A 21,045-nucleotide genomic window follows, 5' to 3' on the forward strand; every position below is an offset into this window, starting at 1 on the left:
TTTTGCTTTTGCACGATGTTTCTTTTCTCATCGTGCGATTGTATTTATTTTTTCGTGTTTTTTCTTCCGGGGATCATCCGCGGAATGGAGTGGCTCTCGGTGTGTACTCACGTCGATTCATAACATGAGAAATTGAAGGAAGGCAGTTCTGCTTGGTCATTGGAATCGGCTCTTGGAAAATACGATTGGGAATTGAGATATTTTGACGGGGGGAGAGGGAATGGGGAGGAGGGGGATAAAAATGAAGATCTCGTATCGCGAGAGGAGTGTGTGTCGTCGTTGGTCGGTCATTTGTTCAGATACACGAGGGAAAGGGGTCTTTATTTCTCCTTGGTTTTATTTTATAGAGACGTTTGATGCTACGGATAAGGATCTTAAAAGGGAATTCCAAAATCATCGTAAACTGCCTTTTTCCTCGAGTGACGCCGCCTCAAGTGCCAGAATGAAGTGGATTCACTCTTCACGCAACTGCGCATCCTTGTGCGCCGATTGCGCATGCGTACTACGCCGAGTATTTCATCCCAGGGGCTATGCACTCCAATGATTCAGTGACACCATAACTTCGAATGATTTCATTAATTTAAATTAAATTATTTCAGATTGTTTTTCTTCCGGGGATCATTCGCGGAATGGAGTGGCTCTCGGTGTGTACTCACGTCGATTCATAACATGAGAAATTGAAGGGAGGCAGTTCTGCTTGGTCATTGGAATCGGCTCTTGGAAAATACGATTGGGAATTGAGATATTTTGACGGCGGGAGAGGGAATGGGGAGGAGGGGGATAAAAATGAAGATCTCGTATCGCGAGAGGAGTGTGTGTCGTCGTTGGTCGGTCATTTGTTCAGATATACGGGGGACAGGGACTTTTATTTCTCTTTGGTTTTATTTTATAGAGACGTTTGATGCTACGGATAAGGATCTTAAAAGGGAATTCCAAAATCATCGTAAACCGCCTTTTTCTTCAAGTGACGCCGCCTCAAGTGCCAGAATGAAGTGGATTCACTCTTGACGCAACTGCGCATCCTTCTGCGCAGATTGCGCATGCGTACGGCGTTGAATATTTCATCGGATGGGCTAGTCACTCCGTGATTGGGTGACACCATAACTGGATTTCAATATGAATGATTTCATCAATTCAAATTCAATGATTTCAGAATATTTTTCTTCGGGTGAGCACGGTTTGTGCTCATGTCGATTCATAACATGAAAAATTGAAGGGAGGCAGTTCTGCGTGGTCATTGGAATCGGCTCTTGGAAAATACGATTGAGAATTGAGATATTTTGACGGTGGGAGCGGGAATGAGGAGGAGGGGGATAAAAATGAAGATCTCGTATCGCGAGAGGAGTGTGTGTCGTCGTTGGTCGGTCATTTGTTCAGTTACACGGGGGACAGGGACCTCTATTTCTACTTCGTTTTATTTTATAGAGACGTTTGATGTTACGTATAAGGATATTTTAAAGGGAATTCCATCACGATTGGGAGGATGTTGGAGTTTGTTGCTTTGTTGGAGGAGACATCGATCAATGTCTCTCTAGTTGGGGATTTCAGAGCATTGTGACATTTAGTGTCGTGGGTGGCTGGGTGCGACACGTTGAAAATGTCAGGGGGCAGGGATATAGATGTGGATTGGGTTGATAATAAATGCTTGTGAGGCATGTTTGTTTCGATGGATTGTGACTTGTAAGTGAAAAGTAATGAGGTAAATTGGAGGTAAATTGGTTGTTCGAGGGGAGTTGTTTATCCCACGGATATTTTATTCGTGGGGTTTCGGGTGGGGGATTGAATTCTTGGTGGTGATGAGGTGCACATTTTTTTTCGACATTCGCGATTGGTAATTCGTCGACGAAAGTGGGTTCTGCTGCAGCTGCAACTATTGCGAAGTTCACATCACGCTGTTGAAAATTTGTGGCTGAAATTTGTTTTTCAGTTGATTGTTTATGATCATTTTCATTGCTATAAGCAATACGACCGATGGGAATCTTATGGCCAATTTATCAGCTGTTGAATTTTCTTATCACTGAATAAGCTTTTAATCATAATTACAATACAATTCCTTCTAGAATACTTTAGACTCTTAAAGTTTAGAGTGTGAATTTCTAGAATTCAATGTTTATTGATACTCTGGTAAAAGTGCGTACCCATACTGTTGTCAATTTTTAGTTAGTTCACACGGTAATTCAATTAATCTGTTGTTCATCTCATCAATATAATTCCGTGCATAGAATATTGTCATCTCGTGTTTTCAGCAACCAAATTAAAAATTAAAATTTTTCATTTGGAATATTGAATCACAGCTTTTTCATTCATATCAGAAATTTTGTATTTGGATATTAATGTTATTTGTTGAAAGTGAAGAAATCAATCATCATTTTGAGTATATTGCATTCAGATTCTCCTTAAGATATCCTTAACGTCAAAAATGTGAGATAATCTCATAATTCTAGCTGCTAATTCTAATCAACTTTGTTCGAAGAAAACCTTAGTAAACCCAATATTAAGAAAGTAGAATTACTCTATTTTCCCCTGACCTAAATGATTTGGACAATTATCATTCGTTTATTCATGTTTCATAGAATGGTATTCAATTCTCTTTTGTTTGTTAGGCGGGCTTCATGAAAATTCGACGCAAGACGAGTGTACTCATATCCGCTATGTTTGAGTTCTAATTTTCGATTCGAGATATTGTTCATGCTTTTTTTAAAAAAAGGATAGCTCCACTAAGACTACAGGGAATTCCGGCATTTTGAAAATTCAAAATTTTATGGGAAAATCAATGGAAATTGCAAATCAATTATTCCATGGAAATTAATAGAAATTAGGAAATTTCAGGAATTTTTTGTAGCGAAGCTACTTTTCTATTTATTTCACCCCATTTCAATGCATTGTTTTCGAGCTCGGCTTAGCAACTGAATTTCGTACTGTGACACGTGTCGCCGATATATCGTTGTCCTTGTCGCAAGACATCCTCACGACGATTCGTAATAATTCGGACATCCTCGATCGGATGATCTAATACCGTTGTCGCGGGAGCTCACTCTCTTTCCAGCTCTCATGGTGAAAACCAAAGTTACTTTCGCTGTGAATAAATTCAATTCGATATATACGTTAATTCTGAGTGTTTTACGTTACAAAACCCTTCTATCCTTCATCGAACCCCACATTTTTGTTTTGCTGTTGCTCAAACATTTGAAATTTCAGATTTCAGTGAAAATTCAGTGAAATTTCAGAATTTTAATTTTTTTCAATTTCAGTGAATTTCCACTGAAATCTGAAATTTCAAATTTCAAAAAAAAAAACATGAAATTTCAGATTTCACTGAAACTTAACTAAAATTTCATAATTTTCCCCCTTAAATCGAGTTCAGTGTCACTCTCCTAAAAATTACTAGTCCATTGTTAATGAAATTTCTAATTTTTTTCCAACAGTCCAACAACTGCAAAATTTCTTGTCCAAATCAATTCAATATTTCCAGTTAAAAGAATGGAAAAAATGCACTCAAAAAATAAATAAATTATTAATTAATTAATTAATAATAATCAACAATAAACCAATTAATAATAATTAATAATAAATTAATTAATTCTATGAGACGCCGAGGAAATAATCATAAACCAAAGACCGTTCTTGAATAAAAAACTCAAAAATAATTTTTCATATTCTAAACAATAACATGCAATAGTTTTCACTGCAAGTCTCCATTACACCAAACGCCCCAGAAATCACATAAATAAAAAAACTTCAATAAATGTGAAGTAGTAAAAATATTTATTTATCGTCATCGATTACGCACAAACGAAATAATACTAAACTGTAAACATAAATCATTGGATTAAATCTTTCTCATCATAGATTTAACATGAATTTTCCTAACGAAAACATCTTCCCCCTCATCTTCGTCTCGGTGCCTGCTGTTTCTGCGGTGCTAGAGGTCGTGGTGGCTGCACCCTCTGCATCTGCTGTGGCGTTGGCATTCGTAACTGTTGTACTGCGTGCTGTATTACCCCTGGTAGAGCAACAGGATTTTGCACTGGCAGTCGCATTTGTTGCACTGCGTTCTGCACAGCCATTCGAATCTCGTTGACGATGGCTTGATTGCGTACTGGCACTCTAATTTGCAGGGGTTGGTTGGGGGCTACTGGCCGGGGTTGGCTTGGAGGTGGTGCTCGATGCTGGTTTGAACGTGGTGCTCGAGGTCGATTTGACTGAGGAGGAGCTGTCACTGGAGTACCTCCTCTAGCAGGACCTCCTTGAGGGGCTGGGGTCGCCACAGGAGCTTCGAGATCTAAAACAATTCTTTTTTCGTTAGAATCCTTCGTTTGACTGTAAATAACAAATCAAATCGGGAGTGAAGTGGTAAACCGGTATAAGTCGATATTGACTATTGCCAAGTTTTCAATGAATATCTCAAAATCTAAGGGAAATAGCAAAATTTTTGCTTGAATTTCATAACCTTTTTTGTAGAGCAAATTGAGAGCTACAAAAAAGAAAATTACAACAATTTCGCTATTTCCTTTAAATTCTGAGATATTTATTGAAAATTGGCCAATTGTCAGAATTGACTTAAACCGGTTTACCACTTTGCTACTGAAATCATGTGTTAAAACTACTTGCGTTGACTAATAAATGAGAAAAAAATTCGATTTTTGATGATTTTTTAGTGGAAAAATTAAAGAATTTTATTCAAAAATGTCGAAAGATGTTTTTTGTTGCTTATGAAATTCCCCACAAAAAACATCTGTGGATAAATCTACTGGTTTATGCAATATTGCAATTTTTCAAACAACAAGCAGAACGAATTTTCTCTTCTACTCATTAAAAATGAAAATAATAGTCTTTAAGGATATCCAAGTATTTTCTAGTCTGGTATAGACTACACTATCGATTCAAACATTTTTAATCATCAAATTTGTCAATCAAATTGCGTGAGAAATTTGTTTTTAAATATTCGTTGTTTATAAATAAATAATTAAAATTGTTTAAACTTTCGGAAATCCTATTTATTAGGCATGAAATCAATTTCTGGTAAAATTCTGAATATAAATAAATTTTTCTCCCTAATAAATCATGCGTTAAAGCCATGTATTGACTAATAATTAAGAAAAAAAGATTAAAGATTGAAGATTTTTGATGATTTTTTATTGGCAAATTAATGAACTTCATTGAAAAACGGAGAAAGATATTTTTTGCAGCTCATAGAATTCCCCACAAAAAAGATCTGTGGATAAATTTACTGGTTTATGCAATATTGCAATTTTTTTAAACAACAAGCAGAACGAATTTTCTCTTCTACTCATTAAAAATGAAAATAAGAGTCTTCAAGGATATTCAGATATCTTCTAGAGCTTGGCACAGACTACACTATAGATTCGATCAACTTTAATCATCAAATTTGTCAATTAAGTTGCGTGAGAAATTTGTTTTTAAACATTCGTTGTTTATAACTAAATAATTAAAATTGTTTAAACTTTCGGAAACCTTATTTTTCAGGCATGAAATCAATTTCTAATAAAATTCTGAATATGAATAAGTTTTTCTCCCTAATAAATCATCTGTTAACACCACTTATTGACTAATGAATAAGAAAAAAAGTTTAAAGATTGAAAATTCTTGATGATTTTTTATTGGGAAATTAACGGACTTCATTGAAGAATGTCGAAAGATGTTTTTTGCAACTCATAGAATTCCCCACAAATACGATCTGTGAATAAATCTACTGGTTTCGGAAATATTGCAATTTTTTTTATCAACAAACACAACGAACTTCCTCTTCTACTTATTAAAAATGGAAATAATAGTCTTTAAGGATATCTACACTATAGATTCACTCATTTTTAATCGTCAAAACATGCCAAAAAAAGAAAAATAAACAGCATAATAAAACAAGATTTAAAATCCTATTAAATAACAATTGAATAACAATTTAAAGAACAGAATCATTTACCTCGCCTCTCCCTCAGCAGCTGTGTCCTCTTATCCTGCTCCTCCTGAGGTAGATTGCCAACAGCTTCATCAATGAAATTATCCACCACCAGGGCTCTGTTCATAGAAGTGATGGTAGACCGACAAATAGGGCAATGATGTTGTTTCTGCCTCCAGGAACGAATGCAGTGGGAGCAGAAGGTGTGGGTGCAGTTGAGTGTCGTAGCCATGACGAAGAGCTCCTGGCAGATGCTGCAGGTAAACTGTTCATCCATGGCAGTCATGATCTTAGTCCCAACCTCTGCACCTTTATTGGAGGTCGAGGGGGCATTCTCCCCCGTTAAATCTATTGTCTCCAGTACTTGGAGCTTTGTCCCTTCCTCGTCACTACTCACTTTGTAGAGGTAGCAGTCTTTATTCGCTGTCATTTCGGATAGTAACACTGGAATTGAAGCATTCTTCAATTTTATTCGTCAATTTCCATCGATGATGAACTTTTAGTTCTATTATTCCATAAAAATTAACAGAAATCAAGTAAATTCAGGTAAAGACACTCTTCATTTTTTAATTAATGGGCAAGTCGATGTAATTTGATATTCAATATTTAAGTTTTCAATTTTTTAATTTTAAATTACGTAATTTTTTCACCCTGAATCGAGTTTAATGCCACTCTCCTGAAAATTACCAGTCAACAGTCAATGAAATTTCAAATTAGGGCTAATTACCTAAATTTGGAAGAATATGAGTAAAAAAGTGGGAAAAGCTCGTCTTCATATGGTATAGTTATTTTTGCTAATAAATTAGCAATATGCTTCCGAATGGTCATTTTGCACACATTTTCTTCTATGGTATGTAATTCATTGTTCATTTTATGTTATTAAATTGAATGAGATTTATTTTTAAACATCTGTGTCAATTTTCAAATTAGCTGAATGCTATCATTATCATTATTCTCATTATCCCTTTCTTTCATACAACCGATTGTCTTTTTGCGGTCCTATCACTACCCTCAGCCCTTTGTTGCTTCACGGGCTGACATTCTCGTCCTAACTACGTGGCATTTACTTCAGGAGCTATATTTCCTATTCACGTTTCAGTGTTTATATTTTCGTTCAACGGTTTCCTAGTTATTGAAATTGGCTTTTTTATCGGCTCTGCATTCCATAGGTGAGTTGTCTACATAAGCCACGTTTAGGCCGTTGTTGTCAATTATTATTAATATATGATAGAAAATTCGAAATGTGCAAAAATCATCATAAAAATAAAATCAACAGATTTAGCTGTCGTAATTATCGTTCAACTTTGACAGTGTGGCATTGAAGCTAACATTTTAAGCTATAATTGAATTCATTTGAAGCATTATATCTCACGATAGCCCCGGAATTCCGATTTTCAAAAAATACAAAAATTTTGCAATTTTTATATAAATCAAAACAACGATTATTGCTATTGCCTTCATCTTCGAACTTGGTCAAAAGGGCATCTAAACAATTTTTTAAGCCATCATTCAATGAATTCAGAACATTTTTTTTAGTTATCGTGGGTCAACCGATTTTTGAAAAAATTCAAAAATTAAACAAAATATTAATTGAATTAAAGATAGCGCGCAAAAATACCGACATTTGGGGAAAAAAATGATTTAATTCCGTCGATTCATTCGCTACCAATTGAAGAAAACCATGTTATGACTTTTTGGGTCATGTCGATATAACACAAAAAATAAGAAACTTGCAAAATCATACCCGATTGATTCCTAAATTGCTCAGCAACCGCAGCCTGCTCCTTGAGAGCCTTCTCCGTCTCCTCCAATTTCTTCTGAAGCGCCAGCTTCTCAGTGGCCACAGCAGCCAACTGCTGTTCCTTCCACGCATTCATCTGCTCAGCCATGTTCCTCTCGAAGACCTCCTTCTCCTGCTTGGTCATGTCCAGCGCCTCCTGCCACTTTCGCCTCTCCTCGACGAGCTTCACCTCGAACTGTCTCCTCTCCTCGGTCATCGAGTCCACCAGCTGCTTCAGGTTGTCCTGGAGCTGGGCCTGATTGTCCTTCGAGGCTTTGATCTGCTCCTCCAGGAGCTTAATCTGATTGTTCTTCTCCAGGGACTCCCCCTGCACCGCCTCCTTCTGCTTCCTCAAGTCATCGAGACGACTCGTCAATTCCTCGGTTTGCTTCTGTTTCAGCAGTATTTTGTCCTCCATCTCCTTCATCTGGGCCTCCTGGCGCTCCTCGAAGATCTTCTGTTTCGCTGATACAGCCTGCATGAGGTCCACCTCCATCCTCGCCCTCTTCACCGCTGGACTCTCCTCTTTGGGACACATCTTCATGGTGTAGATGAATTTTTTTGTGTCGCCGAACGCCAGCTCATCGTCCAGCTTCAGGGGGTAAGTCACGTTGCGAATTAATTTTGTTCCGTTTAAGAACGTTCCTGAGGAGCTTGAATCCATTATCGTGAAGTCGGAGTCGCTTTTTTGGATTACGCAGTGGTTGCGGGAGATCGAAACGTCCAAGATTATTCCGTTGTTGTCGGGACCTCGACCCAATTTAAACTGGAAATTCATTGGTTTCAGGGGATTAGGGAAGGCTGGGGTTTAAAGTAGCTCTACCCCAGTTTCAGTTCAGTTTTTAAATTTTTCAACTAAATTGCATGGAAAAAATTTGAAAAAATTCATACCTAGTCAGTATTATCTAAATTAAATTTCGCAAAATATTGATATTTTTTCAAACATTTCCCTCTTATAAATAAATAATAAAACTTGTTTGCAAAACGATGGATTATTTTTATGAGGTGTCAAAAAAATTCTTTATTTTGTCACATCTAATGAAAAAAAAATCAGATTTTAATCTTTGATTACAATGGAAATGTTGATTTTTCACATAAGACACTGGGTTAAATCCTTATTTTTAAACATTTCTTCTTTGAAAAACCAAAACGATAATTAAATTGAGAAAACAATTAGAATTCCGAATCTAATCGAGTTCTCTGCAATTGTTTTGCAGTTTTCAATAATCTTTGAATTTACCGTAAGGGTAGAGCTACTTTAATGCTGGGAACGTTCAATTGTATTTCAATTTTGTTTTTTTGTCAATTGAAAAAAGAACTTGGAAGAAGTGATTTTTCAAAGAAACATGATTAAATAATAAAAAAAAAAATGTTGCAATAATAATTAAATTTTTTAATAATTAAATTTTTTAAAAATAATTTTGGGTTCAAATCGTTGCATAATGATAAATGCAATTTTAATTAAATCTTTCAGAATATTTCCCTTTCATTTTTCAATTCTATGAAATATTAAAATAGAGCGAGAAATGGAGAATCTGTCCATCGAAGTGGAATGCAATGAATGATAAGGATATTCGAGATATTACAAATGACATAATTATCATGTGGGAACAACGATAAATGAATAATTTTTTTTTCTACAATAATAAACATGACATAATTATCTAAAACAAATGGAATTTTTCAAAATCTTTCGAAAAAGTTTCCTTGCATTTTCCAATTCTATGAAATATTAAAATGGAGCGAGAAATGGAGAATCTGTCCATCGAAATGGCATGCAATGAATAATAAAGATATTTGAGATGTTACAAATGACATAATTATCATGTGGGAACAACGATAAATGAGTAATTTGATTTTTTTCTGCAATAATAAATATGGCATAATTATCTCAAATTGTCCTGATGATGATAAACCATTTGAAGTACTATTCTCATTTAATTGAATAACAATTGACGTTATAATCAACACTATAATTCGATGATAATGAGATTCAGAGTTTTTAAATACTCGAATCTCAGTTTCTATGTAAGCTTGAGGGTTAAATTGAGGAAATGCTCAATGTTATTTTATCATTACTTGAACAAGAATATTTGAATAGTGCATTTTAGACAAATTTTGATATTGGTGAATAGACTTTGGTCGAAATAACTTCGCTAATAGAAAATTTTCCAAATATTTTTCCATAATTTTTTAACAATATTTGAAAAATTGAAAGGATTGTAGAGATATAATAAATGGAATAATTACCAATAAAGAAAAAAATACTGTTGAAAATAAGGAAATAAAATAGGCAGTACTAAATTACGTCAGTTTAAAACCATTTCAAATTCGCTAAAATAATGAAAATGACATAATTATTTAAAATAAATAAAATTTTGCCACATCTTTCAAAATATTTTCCTTTCATTTTTCAATTCTATAAAATTTTAAAATAGAGCGAATAACGGAGAATCTCTCAATCGCAATAGTAGGTAATGAATAATAAATTAAAGATGTTAAAAACGACATAATTATCACGTGGGAACAACGATGAATGAATAATATAGTATGCAAAATGAAAAAATAAAAAGAGTAATCCTAAACTATTTCAGTTTAAGAAGAAAAGTAAATTAATCACTTAAAATTGTCTTAAATAATGAATATAACAATCAACTCAACTAATCCTCGTCATGAAAAAAACATTAAAAATTTCATTCCCATTTAATACCCATAAAATATTCCCAGAGAAGACTTGAATAATTTTTTCATGCATTAAATGTTGGAAATTGAAAATTGCATTTGAAAAAAAAATTTCTAAAACTTTTGAATTGTAGAATTTTACAGACATGTTTGACACGTTCAATAGTTTTTTTATGTTAATTTTGGTAAAAAATGAGTTTTCACTCATCCACAATTACAAAATGTGTTAACATTGTTCGTCACATACATGAATAAATAAATAAAATACTTACCACATCCCTGTTTATTTGAATATCACGACCCAACAATTTTTCTTTGTTGAACTTAACCAAAACAGGAACCAATTCCACCGTCCTTTCACGTCTATTCGATGGCGATTCTTGCTCTGTTGGACTCTCCATAACGAAATCACAATTGTTCTTTCTTTCATTAAATATATTCACCAATTATTAAACTAGAAAAAAATGGAGAAACAAAACAAAACCACTTTCGGTGATTGCACGCCGGTTACAACATGTATTCCAAACATCAGGTGGCCACCAACTGATGCACGCAGAGCGAGAACTGCGGTCTATTTTTTACATACCTGGGACATCTGTCGGATGTCATTCGCTCGGTCGATATGTCCGAAATTCGCGGGAAGCGCCAGGTGGCGCGAAATTTCTTGTCCCTATTCGATTTGAATTCAAGATTTTTCAATTGAAACAATAAAATAGTACTCCTCATTTTAATATTTAAAATGTTTTAAAATAAGATTTTCAAAAGTTTGAAGACTTTAATTAATTCATCAATTAACTAATTATTTTAAAAAGTAATTAATATTAAACCTAATTAATTAATTATTTTTTAATAATTAATTAATTAAAGTAGTTAGTTATTTTAATTAATTAAAGTCTTAAAACTTTTAAATATTATTTTAACTGGAGACGGTCAGAAGTCTTAAATTGAGATCTCAAAGCCTCAAATTAAAACTCTTAAAACAAATTTAATTATTTTAATTAATGAATTAAATTAGTTTTAAGAGTTTTAATTTAAGACTTTTAAAAGTTTCAATCTGAGCCCTTCAAAGTTTCAAGTTGAGGAATAAATCAGCAGCGAAGTGGTAACACGGTTCAAGTAAATTTTGACTATTGGTCAGTTTTCAATAAATCTAATCTATCATCTTAAATCCTAATCAGAATTGTTCATTATTTTTCCGAAGATTTTTGAGTTTGATGAACGGAGTAACTATTTCCCCTAGATTTCTAAAATGCAAAGGTGTATTATCTACACTGTTAGAGAATTGCTCTTGAAATTTCAAGCAAAAAATCTTGAAATATTTAACAACGAATAATTTACATGGAATTTCCATTGATCTTATTATTGATAGATCGATCAATGTTGTTGAATATTCAATGAAATTTGATTTCTCAGGTTCATACGACAGTGAAAATTACTTAAGAAGAAAATTCACGGATAATTTTAAGTGAAAAAGCTTCAAATTTACCTAAAATTACTCTTGAAATTTCAAGAGTAATTTTTACAATAAAAAAAAATTACTTAATCACTGAATGATCACTGATGTCTGTGATTAATTAATTTATTAATTACTCTTGAAATTACTCTTGAAATTTCAAGAGTAATTTTCTAACAGTGAATTCAGACTATGAAACTTTGATGGAGAGAAATCAATCCCATCATTTCCCCAGGAGAAACGATGGAATTTCCCAAAAAAGTTAATTTTTGACGTTTTTTCACTAGTTTTATGGATAAATCCAGAAAACCGCCGAGACAATGTTGTTCAAAATTTAATCATCTCTAAATTACCTCAAAACGGATGAATTGCATAAAAAAATTTTTTAATTGGACCGTTTACTGAAGCAAAATTATTAGAAAAACTTTTTTGCACACACCCCATCTGAAACCTTCACAGATAGTTTCCAGAGGTCATGGAACGGGAAGATATCACAAAATCCCCAGTTTCGATTTCCGCAGCTATTATAATAACTCCCCGATATAAATCGGGAAGTTACTAAATCTCCCACATGCAACGGTAAATAAATTCAAACAAAAATAGTGATAGGATCACCGGGTTTACCCAGCTGTTCACTTTACCGATAATTTAAAACCGCGGAATGCGAACAAAGTTCGCGGTGTGTGCTCCCCTCAACCCATAGACAACATTTTGTTGCCTCGCCTACTCACTCCTCTCAGTTTCCCCAACTGACTTTACGAGCTTCCAATATGTATTTTTATACTCATTTTAGAATTTACACGAGTCAACTTTCCCCGATAAAATATTCCACCGCGTGAATATTTTATTCCCCAATCGATCTTTCCCCTCGCAAAAGACAGAGAGATTATCGGCATAAGCCAAAGGAGAATAAACGATGGAAAAAAAACTATCAAAAAAGAAAGACAACCTGAGGAATAAAAACGCAAAGAAAAAAAAATCTCCACTGGAGTGAGCGCTGGAGGGTCACTAGGGTCACGAATCGCTCGTGTTGAGGATAGAGGCAATAAAAGCAACGGGCAAAACGGTCAATCGAGAAAGGGAGAATGAAAAAAAAAATGAAAAAGAAATCGAGAGAAAAGAAAAATAAGAGAGATATACCCTATTACCATATGGCTTATATACGAAACCACGGGGTTATAACTGTGTGGAGTATACGTTTCCTCGTGGTCTCGCGGTCAGTGTCGCCATAACTTGAAAATAAATAAATCCAGAGTGCCGGATAAATACCCTCGGACGCCCGTACGCTTGTATAATGCAAATGCAATCATGTCCGAGGAGTTCTTCCTCCCCACCCAGTCCCAAATGAGAACAAAGTATAGTTTAATTTGTCGTCTTGCTTTTTTACATCTCAATTTGACAAAAACTAAGTTTTTAAATAGTACTATTTCGGCGTCTTTCACAGCAGGTGATGACTTTTACAGTGATTCACTGGGAAGACTCGTCTTCCCCTTGAAGTGTGGATCGAATGACAATTGAATGATGTATTGATTATGTTGGGCGTCAGTCTTTCGTTTGATTGGAATGAATATATTTCTCTTGAGACATTCATTAGTGACGTCATTAAACCGCATTTGTAGTTCTTTATTGACTGATTGCGGCGCTAGGCTGCAGTTCTATTGTGGCGCGAAGGTCAAGTTGCCTTGAATCCATAGTTTAATTTGTCGTCTTGCTTTTTTACATCTCAATTTGACAAAAACTAAGTTTTTAAATAGTACTATTTCGGCGTCTTTCACAGCAGGTGATGACTTTTACAGTGATTCACTGGGAAGACTCGTCTTCCCCTTGAAGTGTGGATCGAATGACAATTGAATGATGTATTGATTATGTTGGGCGTCAGTCTTTCGTTTGATTGGAATGAATATATTTCTTTTGAGACATTCATTAGTGACGTCATTAAACCGCATTTGTAGTTCTTTATTGACTGATTGCGGCGCTAGGCTGCAGTTCTATTGTGGCGCGAAGGTCAAGTTGCCTTGAATCCATAGTTTAATTTGTCGTCTTGCTTTTTTACATCTCAATTTGACAAAAACTAAGTTTTTAAATAGTACTATTTCGGCGTCTTTCACAGCAGGTGATGACTTTTACAGTGATTCACTGGGAAGACTCGTCTTCCCCTTGAAGTGTGGATCGAATGACAATTGAATGATGTATTGATTATGTTGGGCGTCAGTCTTTCGTTTGATTGGAATGAATATATTTCTTTTGAGACATTCATTAGTGACGTCATTAAACCGCATTTGTAGTTCTTTATTGACTGATTGCGGCGCTAGGCTGCAGTTCTATTGTGGCGCGAAGGTCAAGTTGCCTTGAATCCATAGTTTAATTTGTCGTCTTGCTTTTTTACATCTCAATTTGACAACAACTAAATTTGTAAATTGTACTATTTAGGCGTCCTTCACAGCAGGTGATGACTTTTACAGTGATTTACTGAGAAGACACGTCTTCCCCTTGAAGTGTGAATCGAATGACAATTGAATGATGTATTGATTATGTTGGGTTCGTCAGTCTTTCGTTTGATTGGAATGAATATATTTCTCTTGAGACATTCATTAGTGACGTCATTAAACCGCATTTGTAGTTCTTCATTGACCGATTGCGGCGCTAGGCTGCAGTTCTATTGTGGCGCGAAGATCAAGTTGCCTTGAATCCATAGTTTAATTTGTCCTCTTGCATTTTTACATCTCAATTTGACAAAAACTAACTTTTTTAATTGTACGTCTCTCAAGACGTATTCATTAGTGATGTCACTAAACCGCATTTGTAGTTCTTCATTGACCGATTGTGGCGCTGGGCTGCAGTTCTACTGTGGAGCGAAGGTTAAGTTGCCTTGAATCCATTCCAAATATATCTTTCAATATTAATTACCAATTGTCCCCATTTCTAAATGACAACAAAGTATAGTTCAATTTGTCGTCTCGCATTTTCCCAAAAAATATTATTGAAATTAATTAACAATTTCAAACCAAATACGTAATAACGACATTTCAATCATTTCCAATGCAGATTGTCTCATTAGACTCATCAACATGATTATTAATTCCCAAATAGCTTGAATAACCACTGAATCACGCTCGATCTCTCCGATCGTTCTCGATTTATGGCTAATTATCCCTGGAGCACCCAGCAGTCAGACTCCATGTGGTGACGTGTCGGTTAAAAGTTAACACACAACGCAAACCCACACACAACCCCATCCCGTGCTAAACGCTCGTGTGTATCTCTCTAGATACGTAAAACTGATTACGCAATGGGATTCGCGCTCTCGTGTGTTCAGCCGTGTGTTAGTAAACAACTTGAGTAGATTTAGATCAAAGGGGACGGGCAAATACAGAATAAACACACATACGGGCGTTTGTGGTTATGTCGAAGGGATCAAACGTAAGGCTGAAGACACGCTTCCTTGAGGCATTAGAGACGTACGTCGATTAATGTGCTTTCCCCTCAATTCAATGTGAGATCTGTTAGACTGTACGTTCAGTCACTGTTGTTTTAAATCCATTCGAAATAATTGACGTCCTGGAGTTATAACCGATTGGGTGAATTTATCGCGAGGAGGAGAGAAACAAAGTGGTATTGCGTTTAACGCTAATTTATTTTTTCACTCAGTCGAGAACAAAAAGTTAAGGTATTTATGGCGGGGTGGACTTGTACGAGGTGAGACGGAGGGGAATCTAGTGTTCTCTACAAATTTTCAATCCATCTCGACCGTTTTTGGGTTCGAAATATTTTTTTAATAACTTTTCTGTTTTTTTCACGTATTTTAGCCTTCTTTTATTTCTTTAGCTTGTGCTTTGGATAATTGGGAAATTATTAATATCGATAGGAAAAGTGACAGACAGCACTGATTCACTCAGCTGTAAAGTTCCTTCCCATAGCGACATGTAGCATTACAATTCCATTCGTATTTCCCGCGCTTGCCCCTCCACGATTTCTAACCTCAACGTTGTCGGTTTTCCAAGTTGCGCGCGCGGAATTCCGATTTTTAATGGATTTGTTAATTATCCGTCCTACATAATTTTCCTAGGCCGCTTGAATTTTTTTTTCATGTTCCCCCATGACGCCTGCACCAAAATGCAAAATTTCCGGAAAATGGGGATTTTTTTCTATTTTTACGATTTTTTTTTCGAATTCCCATAAGAACCCTTATTAAAATGCATTTGTTAGAAAAATTCCTGTGTTTCATCCATTCTCCTAGGCTACCTGAGATTTTACATAGGAGTTTTGAAAAAATCAAAGAATGTATAAAAAAAATCATCAATTTCTCTGACTACGCCATAAATACCGTAAACGATTCCTTTATTTCGGGTTCGGACTTCAATAAGACATCCTCCATTAGCCCTAGCCTGGTCACCTCCGCGGGGATTCCCCGCCGTGTGACATAGGCTTCCGCGTTGCCAAATCCACTCGACACTGCCCTCGCGCGTTTAGCGAGTTTCCGGCAACGTCGCGTGATGGGCAATTTCATTTAACATGGGAAAAAATAATTCACCTGTTCCAAATAATTTGTTTTCTTTAGGAATTTCGGAAAACACGTTCTAAAAACTACTATAATTCTTTAGACACTTCAATTGACAAATTCAATTTTTAAAATATTTTTCTTGTTTTCCAGTCAATTGTAATTAAGGAAAAACGAACCGCGGCGGGGTTTCCTTCATATGTTGACCAATCTAGGGATAAAAAAAATCAAATAGTTCGCGCGCAGCCCCAAATGCGGTCTAGTGATGTCACGAGGCAGTTCATCATCAAAGAATAAATACTGGTGAGTGAAAAAAATTGATCGCTCTGAATTTAATTATGTAAACAGGTTCTCCTGAATCACCATCACTCACCTTTAAGAATATCTTCGAGTCAAGAGATTTAAGATTGACAAATTCAAATTTTTTAAAATTTTTCTCGTCAGTCAAACAATTGTAATTAAGGGAATATGACGCGGGGTGGCGTTTCCCTCATATGTTGATCAATCTAAGGGTAAACAATTCTAATAGTTCGGTATCTCACAATTAATTTTTAGCAACCTAACCTAATTCGTTCGCGCCCAGCCCCAAATGCGGTCTAGTGACGTCACGAGGTACTTCATCATCAAAGAATAAATACTGGTGAGTGAAAAAAATTGATTGCTCTGAATTTAATTATGTAAACAGGTTCTGCTGAATCGCCATCACTCACCTTTGAGAATATCTTCGAGTCAAGAGATTTAATCGGGTAAGTGCACCTTTTCTTCGTACACCTCGTTAAATTAGGGCACCGAAGCGCGATGATCATTACAATGTTATGGATGGACTCAGTAGAGGATAACCTCTCATTTACTATACCTCGTTTTTTTTCGTATTCCCCGAGTTTTTTCCCCTAGGAAATTGCCTATGATTTTTTAAATTTCTATCATCCACTTATGAATGAGGATTCGAGGGTGATAATATAAGAAATGAGAGGTTTTACCGTACAAGATTTATTGCTCCATTCGAAAAGGTCCGAAGACTCGCCTCAATGTCTTACCTGTAACAAAAAAGGAAAAAGCGATTTAGTTGAAACACTCGACTCTAATCTCGCCAGTCAGCGATGTTAATACGGAGTAATCAATAAACATTGCGCAAGACAAAAACAATTGTTCATATTCGGTGCATTAAGAATGTTTCTGGGAGAAATAGTTAATGGGATTGATGGTGTATTTGATGAATGTAGCGAGATGAAATGAAGGTATCGGGGCAAATAAAGGAGAGGGGTCACACCACGCCTCGATGGGTGATCCCATCCAACCCATTCGTAGAACAGGCCACGGCGAGAGATCTCGGGGTTCCACGTATTACACTGGCATCGCCCTGTCGATCAGATTTCTATCGATGCCATGTCGAACGACTCGTACCTTATTTTCTTCGCGTTTTTTTCGCGGGGAACGACGGTGACCCAGACAACTTTCATTCCAGTGACCTGTCTTTTTTATTTAGAGATTAATTAATTGATTAGTTGAGATTTTGAAATATTGCACAGCTGAGGCGCTTATTTCTGACATTCTTCTATTTATTTTTTTTAATCAGCTCTGGTTTCTTGGATTTAATTGTTAGCTTATGTCTTATGAGAAACCATGAGGTCACTAGCGAAAGAAATATAAGAAATGAGAGGTTTGCTGGCTCTCCAAAAAAATGAGTGGGAAGTTGCTTTTGTATTGCACATAGTATAGTTTTTTTTGCTAATAAATTAGCAATATGCTTCCGAATGGTCATTTTGCAAATAATTTCCTTCTATCATTTATAATTCATTGTTTATTTCATTTGAGAAGTTTGCTTCTCAATTTTCCTGTAGTTGATTTTATCATCCACATCTCGATTTATATATGTTTGGTTTTATTATTGCAAGTGGCATTGTGTTCTAAAAAAAATCATGGGCAATATCTCGAACGAATGGAGAAAGTAAGGCGGTTTTCCTGAGTACAATCGTCTTGCGTCGAATTTTCATGAAGTCTGCCTAACAAACAAAAGAGAATTGAATATCATTCTATGAAACATGAATAAACGAATCATAATTGTCCAAATCATTTAGGTCAGAGGAACACAGAATAATTCTACTTTCTTAATACTGCATTTACTAAGGTTTTCTTCGAACAAAGTTGATTAGAATTAATAGCTAGAATTATGAGATTATCTCACATTTTTTACGTTAAGAATAGGAGAATCCGACTGCAATATAGTGAAAATGATGATCGATTTTTTCACTTTGGACAAATAATATTAATATCCAAATACAAAATTTCTGATATGGATAAAAAGAAGCTGTGACTCAATATTCCAAATGAAGTTTTAATTTTTAATTTGGTGCTGAACACACGAGATGACAATATTCTAAGCATGGCCTTAAATTGATGAGATGAACAACAGATTAATTGAATTACCTTGTAAACCAACTAAAAATTGATAACAGTGTGGGCACGCACTTTTACCAGAGTATCAACAAACATTGAATTCCAGAAATTCACACTCTAAAGTGAGTTCAAGAAGGAATTGAATTGTAATTATGATTAAAATCTTATTCAGTGAGCGTAGGAATGAGAACATGAGTAAACCATTTATTGTAATATAAAAATTTAACAGTATACGATTCTCACCGGTCGTATTGCTTTTTCCAATGACAATGATTATAAACAAATAATTGAGAAAAAGTATCTCATATCTCACGTATTCTTTGACCCCATATTCGGCCTCTGGACTGTTGGGTACAGCAATAAATAAATAAATAAATAAATAATTCCAAGAAATTTGTTTTATCCGCGATAAAACCACACGATACAGTCGCATTCACGGTCGGTTGTTATTCAGGTTCATCCACCTTGAGTTGCTCAAAGTACTGAGTTGGAAACTGATAGTTGGATGAAACGACGCGCAACGTTAAATTGGGATTAGTTGAAGTGAAGGGTTGGCGGGTGAGGGCGAGGGGGGCTGGGGGGATCGTGGGCAACAGGGCGTTACGTGTTCGTGCGCCTGCGGGGTTGAAGATCGTCCAACGACAAAGCGCGTTCTCTATAGATTCTCCCCCCTCCCGTGTAACCTCGCCATTGGGTTCGAGTATATGCAGCTTGACGGTTCAAGAACGCCGAATAGAATGGACGGGCGCATACTCGGTGGATCGGGATCACAATGTGTGTGGTCTCAGGTTCCTCATGTAAATCGAACAAATTTCAATGGGATGAGACAATTGATTAGTCAATTTGAAAATTTGGACGGCACCCAGAAAAATTATTTATTTGAGTAAAATGAAAAGTTTATTTAAATTGTACGAAATAAAGTTCTTATTCGAATTAAATTTGTTTGTTCGAGGTCCTGTTTATATTTAATAAATGGGTTCTAAAAATTATCGACAAAAGTTTATTAATGATGACTAAAAAGTTTTCTAATATTAAGAAAACTTTAATTGGAATTGATAATTTTTTTATTTGATGTTAATGAATGATTTAATTAGAATGAATTGTTTTCGTAAATTTAATAAGAACTTCATTTAAAATTAATGAATCGTTCATTTCATATAATTAAATCCTTTCTTTTGAAACAAGAAAGAAATTGAAAATAAAAGGTTTTATAAATATAGAAAAAAATTTCGATTTTTTTCAGAAAAGTATATGCTTTGTTCAATAATATTCACTTGACACAGTCGATTATAATTATTATTAATATTTTAATTAATATTCAAGCATTTATCAAGAGAATGTGTAAATTTCTCACAGAGAAAGTAAAAAAAATTGTCTGAGAAGATCTCAAATTTAATTTCAACCAGGGATCACCATCAATATTAAATTTCTGTAATATTACAGGGATTTGACCTTTACGTTAATGAAGATTTAAAATATGCTGATCAAATTTTAGAAATAGTATAATATTAATAATCTCATTTTTTCGATTAATGATGAATTAAAAATTTGATAATATGGAGCAGTGAATTTACCATTAAGAGGAGAGTACTATGAGTTTTAAAAGTCGTGGGTTATTGGAGTGAGACTTTCCATACGTTGAAGATCGATTATATCGATCTGAAAACGAATAATTAGTGCAAAAAATTTTTTTTTATTGTTCGTTTCCCCGAAAAAATGCCAAAAACAGTCCAGGGCCTTCAATTTTTGAGCTACGAAGGATTTTTTTCTTCCAAATTTTCGGAAAAATATGTGGAATAACAATTACGAGCTAGGTTTATTTAATTCGCCTCTTACATGGCTAAATTGGCTTTTTTGTATTTTTTTACACAAATAGTGAATTTTTTTATATGAAAAAAACCGAAATCAGCTGTGCAGGAGTCGAATTCCAAAACACTGGCTCGTAATTGTTGTTCCACACATTTTTCCGAAAACTTTGAAAAAAAAATCTTTTGTAGTTCAAAAATTGGAGGCCCTGGACTGTTTTTAGTATTTTAAGCATTTTCGGGCAATCAAACAATAAAAATTTTTTTTTTGTAATAATTATTCGTTTTCAGATCTATATAATCGATCTTGAACGTATGAAAACTTTTACTCCAATAACCCACGACATTTAAAAATCATAGTAGTCTCCCCTTAAGTGAAGAATTCCAATTTCATAGAAACGGGATTTTCGATTACTCAAATAATTGTCAATCTTCCTACCTCAATTATTAATTAATAAAATAGTTAAAAATTTGAATATTTAAATTGATGATACCTAAATAATCAAAAAACTT

General features: G+C 34.9%; 2 protein-coding genes across 2 annotated transcripts in view; both read right to left on the reverse strand.

The window, feature by feature from the left end:
• LOC107043995 (uncharacterized protein KIAA1522) overlaps positions 1-21,045 on the reverse strand; it is a 159,201-nt gene that overhangs the window by 13,920 nt on the left and 124,236 nt on the right. The window lies entirely within an intron of this gene.
• LOC107043989 (E3 ubiquitin-protein ligase rnf8) lies at positions 3,749-10,911 on the reverse strand. The gene is made up of 4 exons (XM_015265722.2): positions 10,652-10,911; positions 7,662-8,463; positions 5,942-6,361; positions 3,749-4,282 (listed from the first exon to the last, which is right to left on the reverse strand). The coding sequence occupies exons 1-4, from the start codon at positions 10,778-10,780 to the stop codon at positions 3,888-3,890; spliced, it is 1,746 nt and encodes a 581-aa protein (XP_015121208.1). The 5' UTR covers positions 10,781-10,911; the 3' UTR covers positions 3,749-3,887.

This window comes from Diachasma alloeum, unplaced genomic scaffold (genome assembly GCF_001412515.2).
Source record: "Diachasma alloeum isolate Michigan unplaced genomic scaffold, Dall2.0 Dall_scaffold_00180, whole genome shotgun sequence".
In the NCBI taxonomy this organism is placed as follows: domain Eukaryota; kingdom Metazoa; phylum Arthropoda; class Insecta; order Hymenoptera; family Braconidae; genus Diachasma; species Diachasma alloeum.

Bases quoted from the DNA above. Each gene is read 5' to 3' on its own strand.
- LOC107043989 (XM_015265722.2), bottom strand. From the start codon at position 10,780: ATGGAGAGTCCAACAGAGCAAGAATCGCCATCGAATAGACGTGAAAGG. The intron at 8,464-10,651 runs GTAAGTATTTTA...ATGAATTTCCAG, and splicing joins TTCAAATAAACAGGGATGTG to TTTAAATTGGGTCGAGGTCC. The intron at 4,283-5,941 runs GTAAATGATTCT...GAATTGTTTTAG, and splicing joins GCTGCTGAGGGAGAGGCGAG to ATCTCGAAGCTCCTGTGGCG.